This window comes from Periplaneta americana, chromosome 8 (assembly GCF_040183065.1).
Source record: "Periplaneta americana isolate PAMFEO1 chromosome 8, P.americana_PAMFEO1_priV1, whole genome shotgun sequence".
NCBI lineage: Eukaryota > Metazoa > Arthropoda > Insecta > Blattodea > Blattidae > Periplaneta > Periplaneta americana.
The window spans coordinates 83,486,873-83,501,134 of record NC_091124.1 but is presented as its reverse complement, the minus strand read 5'-3'; the positions used below and the strand labels follow the sequence as shown (position 1 = coordinate 83,501,134).

At 35.4% G+C, this 14,262-nt stretch overlaps 2 protein-coding genes across 4 annotated transcripts in view; one reads left to right on the top strand and one right to left on the bottom strand.

The window, feature by feature from the left end:
- The window catches only part of LOC138704823 (ATPase family gene 2 protein homolog B-like), a 463,635-nt gene that overhangs the window by 57,597 nt on the left and 391,776 nt on the right, over positions 1-14,262 (top strand). The gene's annotated exons all lie outside the window — the stretch shown is intronic.
- LOC138704821 (short-chain dehydrogenase/reductase family 9C member 7-like) overlaps positions 1-14,262 on the bottom strand; it is a 152,567-nt gene that overhangs the window by 15,404 nt on the left and 122,901 nt on the right. The window contains exons 3-4 of the mRNA XM_069833107.1: positions 7,532-7,750; positions 3,722-3,904 (exon numbers count right to left, since the gene is read on the bottom strand). Of these exons, the coding sequence (XP_069689208.1) occupies positions 3,722-3,904; positions 7,532-7,750 (402 nt within the window). The remainder of the gene's footprint in view (positions 1-3,721; positions 3,905-7,531; positions 7,751-14,262) is intronic.

The window sequence follows — 14,262 nt, the reverse complement described above, 5'->3', positions numbered from 1 at the left end:
GTTTTAAGAGTATTTAATACACTAATACACTACGTAAATCCTCAATGTTTATACCGGAAAACAAATGCACACGCAAAGCGATGCCTCAAAGTACACTTGCGCTATCTGTTGGTGCTAGTTCAGGATATCCCTATTGTCTAGTATCGATGTTTCGAGACATGCTGCTTAATAATTTTTCCCCAAAGAGAAATCACACCGCTTTTGCTGCGGAAAATTTCACACAGGACATGGCGTCGCATCATTCTGTGCCGTGACAATGATGGTCCCATACTGATGTTCTGGATCACTAAACAAGCTGGAACGTAAAGTATCAACCACTGTCACACATCTGCTATGACATGTTCAAAATGGATGCACATCAACATACAAACAAGGGGGGGGGGGGCGGGTGACAAGACTTTTGGACGTTACTGTAGGTCCTATCTATGATCCATCTCAATTCAACTGACTGTATTGTACCTAGTGAAAAATGAGGCTCAAGAAAGAGCATGCAGTATACGAATAACAACTTGCAAAACAGCTGTTTGCACGCCAGACTGCCTCATAATGCTTTCATGTGGTGAAAATTATTCTATGAGATTATGCTTATCGCCCGTCCTCCGAACTGCCCGCCTGGTAAGTTACTACTTCAGTATAGAGTGTATTCCCCGCAGGTAAGGAAAAAAACCTCTCTGCATTATAAAATGGTGGTTAATTTAAAATTGGCTCGTGATAAAATATTAAATTATGGCTTATTTAACGACGCTCGCAACTGCAGAGGTTATGTCACCGTCGCCGGTGTGCCGGAATTTTGTTCCGCAGGAATTCTTTTACATTCCAGTAAATCTACTGACATGAGCCTGTCGCATTTATACACACTTAAATGCCATCGAACCCGTAACCTCGAGCACAGAAGGCCAGCGCTATACCGACTACGCTTGGCTCATGATTTATTGCAAAATGTTCTTAGGTAAGTTCGGGTACCAATTGAAATGGCATAGTGCATATGTTATCACTATCAGATATGTATATTTGATTTTAAGAAGTAAATGAAACCGCTTGGACCGTGTCTCACAAATGTCCCTTTACTTGAATTAAAGAAAAATAAATGAAACGGTTATGTCTTCATAAATGTCTCTCTATTACATTCAAGTAACAAATGAAACGCCTTATAGTTAGACTGTATGCCACCAGAAATATTCTTTTACGTCAGTTACATTAATAAATGAAAGAACTGGGGTCATATATAACCAGAATTGGCGTTTTACTTATTGTTAGTTCAAGTATTAGGTAAAACAGCTTAGGTTTATGTCGAACAGAAATGTAGTTTTGTTTGATTTCAAGTAACAAATTAAACGACTTAGGCTCTATGTCACCTGAAATTTCTTTTTAATCTAATTTTTTAAGTAGTGATTAAAGCGGCCTACACTGCATGTCATCTTTACTTAAGAAGACTTGTGTGTGATCGTATGAAACAATTAAAAATCTGCTAATATTTGAATTGCGTATGCACAAAAATCACAGCTAGAATTTTACGTAATTTTTACCGTGTTAATATGGATCAATATTTTGAGGTATAAGACATAACTTTTAGATGCTAGTTTTTTTACTCACATTAGCCTACATACTACACGGTATTTCCAAGGTGGTGTTACAAACTTTCAGGGATGATGGCGAAGGGCACATGTATCAATTTGAGATAAGGAACCATGGTCCGGAAATGACTGAGTCGAAAGTTTTAAGAAAAAATAGTTGTGTGGAAATGGAATTGTAATTTGGTACCACGTGCCCTCCTTCCCTTAACTTTTGGAACAGTCGTGGAAAAATGATATGGGCCGGATGTCTCCTACTTGGGTACTTGCCCCGATACAATCTGTGAGCTTGTCTACTGTTCCCATTGGCTCATTCGTATTCGAAAATCAGGTCTGCTTATTCCGCTCTCGTGTACTCCTCCATTTCACTAGGACTGATCGACTGGACACTGCAACTTGTACACATACACTGCTGTCTACAGACGTGCATATCAGGACCGACCATGTCCGTTACACATTACGGATATGCATTGCTTTAATGTAGTTTCCTGTCCCCATCCCTCAGACAGAGCATTGAATGGAATACTGTAAGTAGACAACGTAAACAACGTCAGATGAATACAGTATGTGTAAGGTCTACAGACAAATACACATAAATAAGGTGTACAGAGGAATAAAATTATTTCATTTCCACATAACTATTTTTGCTTGTAACTTTCGACTCGGTCATTTCGGGACCAGGGTTCCTTATCTCAAATTGATACATGTACCCTTCGCAATCATTCCTGAAAGTTTGTAACACCACCTCGGAAACACCCTGTATATCAAAAATATTTTTAAATTTGCATATGACAGTGTGAGCGCATACATCTCAGAAACAAATTATCTAAGGAACTTGACCTTTTTTATTCTTAGTTATTAATGAGATAATGTTTAAAGTAGACTATTATAATGGCGGTTAGTTAAATTAAAATATTTATTTGATAATCAAATAATTAAAATTCATAATTTCTGTAAAATATATTTGAAATTATTACATTATTATGAAAATAATAGTCTACTATAAACTTAGGGAGAGGCATAGTTGAGGACTGCCCTCGCACGTAGGCCGCTTGAGTGGGCCCATTTTACTGCCCGGAATGGAATGGTGTGCATGTCCTAAGGCCTCCAGCACTACAGATTACTCTGCGGACCGCCTCCGAACTCCCCTACAGCCTACAGAATCCTTTTACCTTTCCGCGTAGCCATCACCGCGGACCTTCAACCTCGGTTCCCACGAGCTACCATGAACCCACGTTACATAGCACTATCATCAGTAACTAATGACCGCATATCTTGAGGACCAAATTCGGTACTAAACCAAGTAACGGGTAGCAACCAGGACTTGAACCCGGGACAGCTCGTTTCACAGTCAGACATGCTAACCGTTACTCCATAGCCTACTTGTATAGACATTGCACTGTTCTGGATCTCCATGGATAAAAGATACATTTCATTATTTGAACGTATAATCCGCAAGCTAAGAAAAGGGAAAATGGAATACAATTCATTTTCCACGACTTTACTTTAAATGAGCGTATTCTGAATCTCAGCGCTGAGCAATCTGACATCACGGTGTTCCGAATTTCACCGATGGCGTCACTGATACTCCACCGGTGTCGCACCGGTGCCATCAGTTTGCAGAGGTGGTGGCACTCCATCACCCGTCATCAGTGAACCTGATTGGTTCTTGTATAGGGCGGGAATTGGCAGACGAATGACATCGTGCACTGTTGTGTCATGGCGGTGTGTTCTGCTTTAGTTCTGCTGTATTGTTTGTAATGAGCACAACGTAAAAACAATATGTTAATGGCTTATGAGCGAACATGTCAACGGACCAGTTATTACTACCGGTTCAAGAAATAAATTATTTATGCTCTCTTTTCTTTGAACGAGATGGAGTGCGGAAATTTCGCAAAATTTTGCTAGCGTAGCACAGACAACAACTTATACAGTCGCCATGACAGCCATCGATCCTTCCAGCAGTTTCGTTCCTATTTCGTTACAGCGTGACGTCATTGTTGTCCACCGGTCCGGTGAGATTCGGAATACTCTGAATGTTTTTGTTATTTACTACCTAAAATGCACAGGCTAATGATAAAGTGTGTGTCATTTCAGGTAAAATAATTCACTCCAAATTGTGACTAGGCCTTCCAGCTGATGAATTGTACCTAATATACTTGTCACAATGACAACTCTTCCTTTGGACTTCCTTAGCAGTGGGAGGAATGCCTTTGTGACCATGGCAGGTCCAGTGGCATTAACGCCAATTATTCTGTCATATTCTTCCATAGGAGTCCACTCCACCTCGCTTCCACTAGCAATGCCAGCGTTGTTTACAACTGCCCATAGCTCTGAAATGGAATATTAATCTTCATTATATAGTTCAATAAATACTAAAAATTACAGCTAGAGTAGAATTCCACCATGTTATTGGCCTCAAAAGACGTGCCTTATTGTTATAGATATGAAACTATTGTTTTTGCTTCTAATTGCGCCAATTTTATACTATTACTTTCTTATAATACTTAGTAATGCTTTTGCACTTAAGTTAAGTCTATAGAGAATGGGCCTAATAGTCGATTATAGTGAGATAACAGTAGGCGTTTATTATTATTCACTGGTCTATAAAAAAATCTTTTGTATGCTACTGAGGAAATTTCAAGTGTTCTATACTGAAATTGAAGCGCTGATTCCAGATCTTTAATCATATTTATCATAGGACGTCAGGTTTTTGAGTTATGGGACTGTAACATTAATTCTAAATCTTACTATTCAGTACATACCAGTATCATAAGTCAGCGATATAAATTGAGCTTAGTTTATTTATATTCTTTGTAAATTGTTATATTATGTTATTTTAAATTCATTTATAAGGATATATACACTTACAATATGTAGTAAGCACTAAAAACTCTGTTAAAAGTGCTCGAGACCTTTGCTTTTCCGCTTATATTGGCATGTGGTTGATCGCTGTAGGATCAGAAATCATCAATCATGCTCGGACCGTATTGACTCCATCGTTGATATGTCCTGTTGGAACCTCTCACCATGTTCATCTCTTACAGCACCGAGATTTGATGGAAAAAAGTCAAGGTGTGAATGAAGAAAGTGCATTTTTAAAGACGTGCGACAACCTGGATTCTGAAATGCTCTAAGTATGTTATATACTAGCTCAGCATAATTATCAGCTCGATAATTTCCTAAAAACCTAGTTGACACTAGTACAAATGTGTCCCAAGTTTCGAGTTCAAGGGCACTCAGTTTTGACCTGAACGTAGTGTCACACATCATAATTAAAAATGTAAAATGTTATTATTTTAAAATTGTGACGCGATAGAAAAAAACGGATTTCAGATCTGTAATCAGCACACTCAAATTAGGGTTGATACACTTGTTTTTGTTCAGTATCAAAATCACTGTAGATTAGTAATCTAAATTTGCACTGTTTATCAAAGAAATAAAGAAAAAATTACAAGAAAAGAGAAAGAAGGAAGGAATACTGCATTAAACTGTGGAAAAACTCCTATTCGTCATAATTACATTATAATATGGTAAAACCAATGTTTTTTATTTATGAAAAGGGGATTGAGTGTACCGAAAAGGTTTAAATTTTGACAAATATGACTTTAGACTGAAACAGTCGTCATAAAAATCCCTTCCTCATTAAAACTCTTCGACATAATATTGTGATCGACATCATATGATGACGCAAGTATTTAAATATCTAGGCTACATGCTTAAAATATTAAGGCGAGTGTATGGTGAAATATGTAAATTCTAAACTAATAATGTTAAAGCCTTGGTTTTTATATAGCCTACATTTATTACTCACATGTGTTGTAATAAGCTGTTTTAATTATTTCAGATTGATATCTCTTCAGGTTTTTCCTAATAACATTTTAAATACAAATTTTTTTTTGTTCGGGTACAAAATGTATTAAACCATGTTAAAATTTAACATGTTTTGTTAAATCTTTTATACCAAGCTCCAGATACTGTCTGAAACCAATCTTGCTATTTTCTTGCTGAATCTTTAATAGTTCCTTTTTTTCTTCTTCCGAAAACGAAGTGTTCATTTAAAAAATAGTAATTATATATTTAATATTTTCTCAAGTATTTGAAGTCATACCGACATTAAAATAGCAAGTTATGTGGCCCACATATTAGACAAGTTCCATAATAAAATCAATTTTCTAGCTTTATTTTTGTGGAAGTTGATCCATTTTGTGCATGACAAAGAGTAAGAAAAATAAAAAGCCGAGAAACGGGCGGTTATATCTATTTTCAGTTTTGCTGGAAACAGGAACCCTAGCAAGTTTCACAGCACGACGGACTCTCTGGAGTGTCGCTGAATGCTTTTTCTTCACAGTCAAGGAACGTCGACAGCCTCATTGTCTTGCCAGTTTGATGCTGTTAGCTCCAGTTGACACAGCAGCAACAGAATGTGTATCTGATAGAGTTTTTGTCGTCGCCGTATTGTATTCACAAACTGTCTGACCTACAGCCACTTCTACTCGTCGCCTCAAACCGAAACTTTCCTTCGGGCATTTCTTCCATTTCTGAGAATGGAAACTCTCATTTGCGTTCTGTGTTCTTCCTTTTAGACACCTCTCCAGAAGACTATCAAAAGCAAGCCTCTGATATACAAGGTGTATCTATATTCATGTGTGTCCATAAACGTGGGGGCGTATTCCTGACACCAAAACATAACAAAAAGTTCATATGAACATTGGTCCGCAAACCCTTCGTTAGGGAGTTATGAAAGGAATTTCCTGTAGTGACCCCTGATTATGTAATTCACTTCAAACTTACATTTTTTCCCACTTTCTTCATTACATTTGTTTTGTTTTATCTTGTCTGATTGCCTTTTGTTCTGGTTTGTGTTATTCACAGTAACATTCATCACATCACAAGATGTATTCAGTGAGAGAAATGACGGATATGCACTACATTTATGACCTACCAGATGGGAATACGGTAACAAATTTGAGCAAATTCATAATACCCCAAGACATTTGCACAGAGGACGACAAAGCATGGAACGCAGGCTCAGGGCATGCATCGAAACAGGAGGAGGTCACTTTGAGCAATTTTTGTAAATGTGTGTTGTTAAATGTATCACATGTACCATTACCAATAAACCCATAACTTCTAACGAAGGGTTTGCGGACACATGTTCATATGAACTTTGGTATGATTTGGTGTCAGAAATATGCCCCCACATTTATGGACACATATATAGATACCTGCATAGACATGATTTTAACTAGATGGCCTTCTGTTAAAGGTGTCAGAGTCATTTCCTTATGGGGACGTGGCTACTTATTTTTTGCTATGATTGTCTGATAGCAGCATCAGGATGTGGAACCAGGAGGGCATTTACTGTGATGGGGCTTCTCATCGATCGATTTGCTGTGCAAAAGAGTTGAAAATATTGCTCTCTTCATGGCAGGAAGATCTCCCTTGTTTTTTAGCATAATCTTCTGGTAGTATCGAGTTAGTTTGGCGATGGTATCCTGTTTCAGTGCAGCATTCTTTTTACCACTTAACATTATTCCTTGGAACTTCCAGTGTGACACAACAACAACACGAAGAGCTGTCCCCAGACGTTTACCCACGTGATTCACACACTTCCTTCTGTATCTCTATGCTATCGCCATATGGTTTTACAGTATTTAGTTCCAAAAAGGTTTTGGATTCACCGCCGGACAACATTGCCGCAATTTAAAGGGCAAGCTGAACGTAGCACTTTAAAAAGGGCGACGAAAACAAACTTCAAACTTTAGAGCGGTCGTACGGCCCTGAAAATTCGTGTAGTGGTAAACCAAGCCTTTCACATTATTATAAAGCAAAAATGTAAAAACCGTGTATTTTGACCAAAATGACAATCTTTTTTCACCTTATCCTTCCCTTAACTCATTCAAAATTATTAATATTCTCAAAAGTAGTCATTTAACGTGAAATGTAAAAAAGCGTACTTTCACTTCTATTCTGTAGAGTAGATGTGACAATTTCCGCTGCTTTGTCAACATGCTCTTGTTTCATTACATCAAGTTGTATAATATTCAACCTGTCCGAGCAAGATTTCTTCAGTTGTGAAGCTCCGTCACCCTCAGGAAACAGACATCCAGCAAATACCGTCACTCCTAATTTATCCAACTTCATGGCGAGCTTATGGCCGAATCCTGAATCACAACCTGCAGTTCAATAAATAAAATACAGTAATTAATAATCATCAGGGAAAGGATTTATATGTAAATACATATTTACTTATAAAGCTAATATAATTTATATTTTGCATTATCTTTATGTTTCACAATGTGTAGGGTTGAAAAATCCTACTTTTATTTTCCATATTTTTCCATATTTTAGAGTTTAGTACATATTTTCGTTAATTTCCATATATTTTCCATATTTCATATAAAACAGTCCATATTATATTAGGTTTAACAATAAAACAAAACAAAATTCCATTAACTTTTAAAAATACATTTCAACAATAGAGATTTAAACACATGTTCAGTAATCCCTTTAACATCAGAGTTATTTGAAAATTAGCAGTCCTATCAACAATGGGAAAGTAAGTTACAAAACTGTATTAATTTAATTTAAAATTTTTAACAGACTTCAGTTGTGCAGCTCAACAGTTAAATGCCAGTCAGAGTACACATAGGTTCAGTTTTGTAAATCATACTATAAAGACGGTAAATATGCCAAAAGTACGTCATTCAGTCAATTTAAAATCAAAACTAACAAGTTACATTTCAGAATTTAAAGAAGATGGTTTATCAACTGACAATAAAATATTATTTTGTAATTTGTGTCAGTGTGCAGTATCATCTACACAAAAGTTCCTGGTGCAACAACACATTACAACTAGTAAACATCAGGCCAACAAACAACTAAATTCCAAGCAGAGACAATTGTTTTTAACACAACCAACAACATCGAATGTAAGATCTGAGTTTAACATCGACCTGTGCCGTTCTCTCATCTCTGCTGATATTCCTCTCTACAAACTAAAGAATAAGGTCTTCAGGGAATTCCTTGAAAAATATACTCAACATACAATCCCGGATGAGTCAACACTTAGGAAGACGTATGCTCCATCCATCTACGATGAGACAATACAGAAGATAAGAGATGAAATTAAAGATAGTTCAATTTGGGTTTCCATTGATGAGACTCCCGACAAAGAAGGTAGACTTGTTGGTAATGTAGTTATCGGTTTGTTAAGTGAACAATATTCTGAACGAATTCTTTTACATTGTGATGTTCTAGAAAAGTGCAATAACAAAACTATAGTTAAACTGTTCAACGAAGCTATGGGTATCCTGTGGCCAAAGGGTATTATGTACGATAATGTGTTATTCTTTATTAGCGATGCTGCCCCTTATATGGTCAAAGCTGGACAAGCATTATCTGTTGTATATCCTAAATTGACTCATTTTACTTGTGTGGCGCATGCATTTCATCGTGTGGCAGAAGTGGTCAGAGACAATTTCCCTAAAGTAGATTTGTTGATTTCATCAGTGAAAAAAGTATTTCTCAAAGCTCCCAGTAGAGTTAACGTGTTGAAAGAAATGTACCCTGAAATTCCATTGCCACCAAAGCCAATTTTAACTAGATGGGGTACATGGCTAGAAGCAGTTGAATATTATGCCGAACATATAGACTCTATTAACAATGTTCTCCTTGCATTGGACTCTGAAGATGCAGTCTCAATTGATACTGCGAAAACAGTTACCTGTGACATAAGTGTGAAGAATGACTTAGCTCACATTCAGCATACATTTTCATGCATCATAAAAACGCTCAAAAGTCTCCAAAATAGGCACCTTTCACTATCTGAAAGTTTTGAAATTATAAATAGTACTGTGGAACAACTGAATCGTGGTAGAGGTAAAGTTGCAGATGCAGTAAGAGCTAAGGTGGACACTGTACTTTCAAAAAACCCTGGATATGAAGAACTACAAAAGGTTGTTGCTGTGATGAGTGGTGAATCAACAGTGAAGATTAACTTGGACTTATCCCCAGCAGACATTGTGAAATTGAATTATGTACCAGTTACTTCTTGTGACGTCGAACGCTCTTTTAGTCAGTATAAATCTATCCTCAGAGACAATAGAAGAAGATTCACTTTTCAGCACTTGAAAGAAATGTTTGTAACCTATTGTTATGGTAACAGACAATAAAAATTGTGTTTTGTTGAAACTACATTGGAAGATAAGGTACGTCCATTATATTTTTTGTTTAGTTTGATTAAAATGTACCAATATTTAACGTACATAGTCATTTTTTTATAATTTTAAGTCCATATTTAATTCCATATTTTGGTAAAAATCCATATTTAATTCCATATTTTGGTAAAAATAACTACATATATATTTACATATTTCATATATTTTTAGTCCATATAAATCCGTTCCCTGCCAGGGAAAGGATTTATATGTAAATACATATTTACTTATAAAGCTAATATAATTTATATTTTGCATTATCTTTATGTTTCACAATGTGTAGGGTTGAAAAATCCTACTTTTATTTTCCATATTTTTCCATATTTTAGAGTTTAGTACATATTTTCGTTAATTTCCATATATTTTCCATATTTCATATAAAACAGTCCATATTATATTAGGTTTAACAATAAAACAAAACAAAATTCCATTAACTTTTAAAAATACATTTCAACAATAGAGATTTAAACACATGTTCAGTAATCCCTTTAACATCAGAGTTATTTGAAAATTAGCAGTCCTATCAACAATGGGAAAGTAAGTTACAAAACTGTATTAATTTAATTTAAAATCTTTAACAGACTTCAGTTGTGCAGCTCAACAGTTAAATGCCAGTCAGAGTACACATAGGTTCAGTTTTGTAAATCATACTATAAAGACGGTAAATATGCCAAAAGTACGTCATTCAGTCAATTTAAAATCAAAACTAACAAGTTACATTTCAGAATTTAAAGAAGATGGTTTATCAACTGACAATAAAATATTATTTTGTAATTTGTGTCAGTGTGCAGTATCATCTACACAAAAGTTCCTGGTGCAACAACACATTACAACTAGTAAACATCAGGCCAACAAACAACTAAATTCCAAGCAGAGACAATTGTTTTTAACACAACCAACAACATCGAATGTAAGATCTGAGTTTAACATCGACCTGTGCCGTTCTCTCATCTCTGCTGATATTCCTCTCTACAAACTAAAGAATAAGGTCTTCAGGGAATTCCTTGAAAAATATACTCAACATACAATCCCGGATGAGTCAACACTTAGGAAGACGTATGCTCCATCCATCTACGATGAGACAATACAGAAGATAAGAGATGAAATTAAAGATAGTTCAATTTGGGTTTCCATTGATGAGACTCCCGACAAAGAAGGTAGACTTGTTGGTAATGTAGTTATCGGTTTGTTAAGTGAACAATATTCTGAACGAATTCTTTTACATTGTGATGTTCTAGAAAAGTGCAATAACAAAACTATAGTTAAACTGTTCAACGAAGCTATGGGTATCCTGTGGCCAAAGGGTATTATGTACGATAATGTGTTATTCTTTATTAGCGATGCTGCCCCTTATATGGTCAAAGCTGGACAAGCATTATCTGTTGTATATCCTAAATTGACTCATTTTACTTGTGTGGCGCATGCATTTCATCGTGTGGCAGAAGTGGTCAGAGACAATTTCCCTAAAGTAGATTTGTTGATTTCATCAGTGAAAAAAGTATTTCTCAAAGCTCCCAGTAGAGTTAACGTGTTGAAAGAAATGTACCCTGAAATTCCATTGCCACCAAAGCCAATTTTAACTAGATGGGGTACATGGCTAGAAGCAGTTGAATATTATGCCGAACATATAGACTCTATTAACAATGTTCTCCTTGCATTGGACTCTGAAGATGCAGTCTCAATTGATACTGCGAAAACAGCTACCTGTGACATAAGTGTGAAGAATGACTTAGCTCACATTCAGCATACATTTTCATGCATCATAAAAACGCTCAAAAGTCTCCAAAATAGGCACCTTTCACTATCTGAAAGTTTTGAAATTATAAATAGTACTGTGGAACAACTGAATCGTGGTAGAGGTAAAGTTGCAGATGCAGTAAGAGCTAAGGTGGACACTGTACTTTCAAAAAACCCTGGATATGAAGAACTACAAAAGGTTGTTGCTGTGATGAGTGGTGAATCAACAGTGAAGATTAACTTGGACTTATCCCCAGCAGACATTGTGAAATTGAATTATGTACCAGTTACTTCTTGTGACGTCGAACGCTCTTTTAGTCAGTATAAATCTATCCTCAGAGACAATAGAAGAAGATTCACTTTTCAGCACTTGAAAGAAATGTTTGTAACCTATTGTTATGGTAACAGACAATAAAAATTGTGTTTTGTTGAAACTACATTGGAAGATAAGGTACGTCCATTATATTTTTTGTTTAGTTTGATTAAAATGTACCAATATTTAACGTACATAGTCATTTTTTTATAATTTTAAGTCCATATTTAATTCCATATTTTGGTAAAAATCCATATTTAATTCCATATTTTGGTAAAAATAACTACATATATATTTACATATTTCATATATTTTTAGTCCATATAAATCCGTTCCCTGGTGATCACTTTCTGGGATTATCGAACAGACATTGTTTCCAATTAGACAATGTGCGACAATTCTACATGGATTTTTTTCTGATCAGAGAGTGATGACTAGAGACGACAATTTCATGCACTATAGAATCCCAAAATATGCATGCATTCATGCACTATCAAACAATGAAACATGCGCAATCAAGTGAAAAATACATTAAAATATGCACTTTTATTTTTGTTCCAAATTTATTTCTCTTGACTTTTTATTTTATTTTATTTTATTTTATTTTATTTTATTTTATTTTATTTTATTTATTTTTTTTTTGCACAGTTAACAACTAACAACATTTCTAAATTGGTTTCTGTGGGGTTACTGCGCTTGTCAGTCAATTTGTTTTTGTAGGCAGAGAATAACCTCTACATCTCAAGAAGTTGTGGGTGCGAACTTGAACCTTTTTCTGTTATTTAGTTTTTTTTTTCTTTTCCTTCTTCAATCCTGATTCCGAAGTTAAAATAAGTGACATAAAAATTGAGAAACTGATGTGTCCACTCAAAACCTTAAAACATGCATTTAAACTGATATAATGTACCTATATTATATGCATGATTATACTAAACTGAGAATTTTTAACACAAATGTCAAATCCGTGCTTTTATATGGCTGTGAAACCTGGAAAATAACCAAAACTATTATCAATCAACTACAAGTTTTTATTAATAAATGTTTGAGAAACATATTAAAAATATTCTGGCCGATATCCAACGAAAACCTATGGTTAAAAACTAAACAAAAACCAGTTGAATTTGAAATTCGGCATAGGAAGTGGGGATGGCTGGGACATATACTTCGCCGACCTCCAAATGACCCCTCCAGGAAGGCATTGGATTGGAATCCGCAGGGCAGCAGAGGAATTGGCAGATCCAAGATAACATGGAAACGAACTGTTCTCACAGAAGCAAAAATGATGGGGAAGACATGGAGTGAGATCAAGGAGTTGGCCAGGAATAGAGTCAGATGGAGAAGCTTTCGTAGAGCCCTATGTTCCACGCAGGAATGATGGGAATATTGATTGATTGATTGATTGATTTATTTATTGATTTATTGATTGATTGATTGATTGATTGATTGATTGATTGATTGATTGATTGATTGATTGATTGATTGATTGATTGATCTAAAAATTGCTTAAATATGCATTACGCATGGTTTTAACCCCAAAAATGCCAAAATATGCCAATATTCACGGAAAAAGTACACATATTTGAACCGGAAAGTAATGAAATGGTTAAGTACTAAGATTGAGCCATGCCCTATGTTCCTATAACAACATGCATTTGCATGGAATTCTCGTCTCTAGTGATGACGCTGATAGATTGATAGCATTTAAGAGCTTCAGTGTTATTTATCCTCTAATTTTCAATAGACATTATTGTGCCTTGACGTTAAAGGATATTACTACTACAGCATTAGACCACACTTTTGTAGACATTATTTGTGATTAGACCTAATTAAAATTAAACATTTTAGCATGAGACCTTTACCCATTATACGATTTTAGACATTGAATAAATATTGTTTCCAATTAGACATTTTGGCATTAGACCTTGCGCTAGTAAACATTATTTGAGATTAGACTTAATTCAAAATTAGACATTTTGGCAGGAGAACATTTTTCCAATAATTATACACGGATAAATTGTAGACATATTTTTCATTAGAGTAATCGCATGTACTTTACACCTCATATATTTAGACGTACTGACCTGGAAGCATGATAAGATATTGCATGCGATACCCACCCAAGGTTCACCGATAACACTTGTTTAAATGTTCCCTGCCGACTAAATAGCCCATGCGTAGATACGTGTCTGTGTGTGATTACGAAAATGTAGGTTTCCGTTCTTGCGAAAAACTCTCCATGAGTAGTTAAAAATTGTAATGGGGGGAGTTTGGTTCTTGTGTAATATTTATTAGCTACAAGTACGATGGAGGAAGCAAGCAATTTCTGTCACAATTTACGAGTATACTATTATTTGAACTAAAAAATAGGTGTTTTAAAAGAACCAGTTTTCTGAAAAATCTTTAGCACAAAATTACTCAA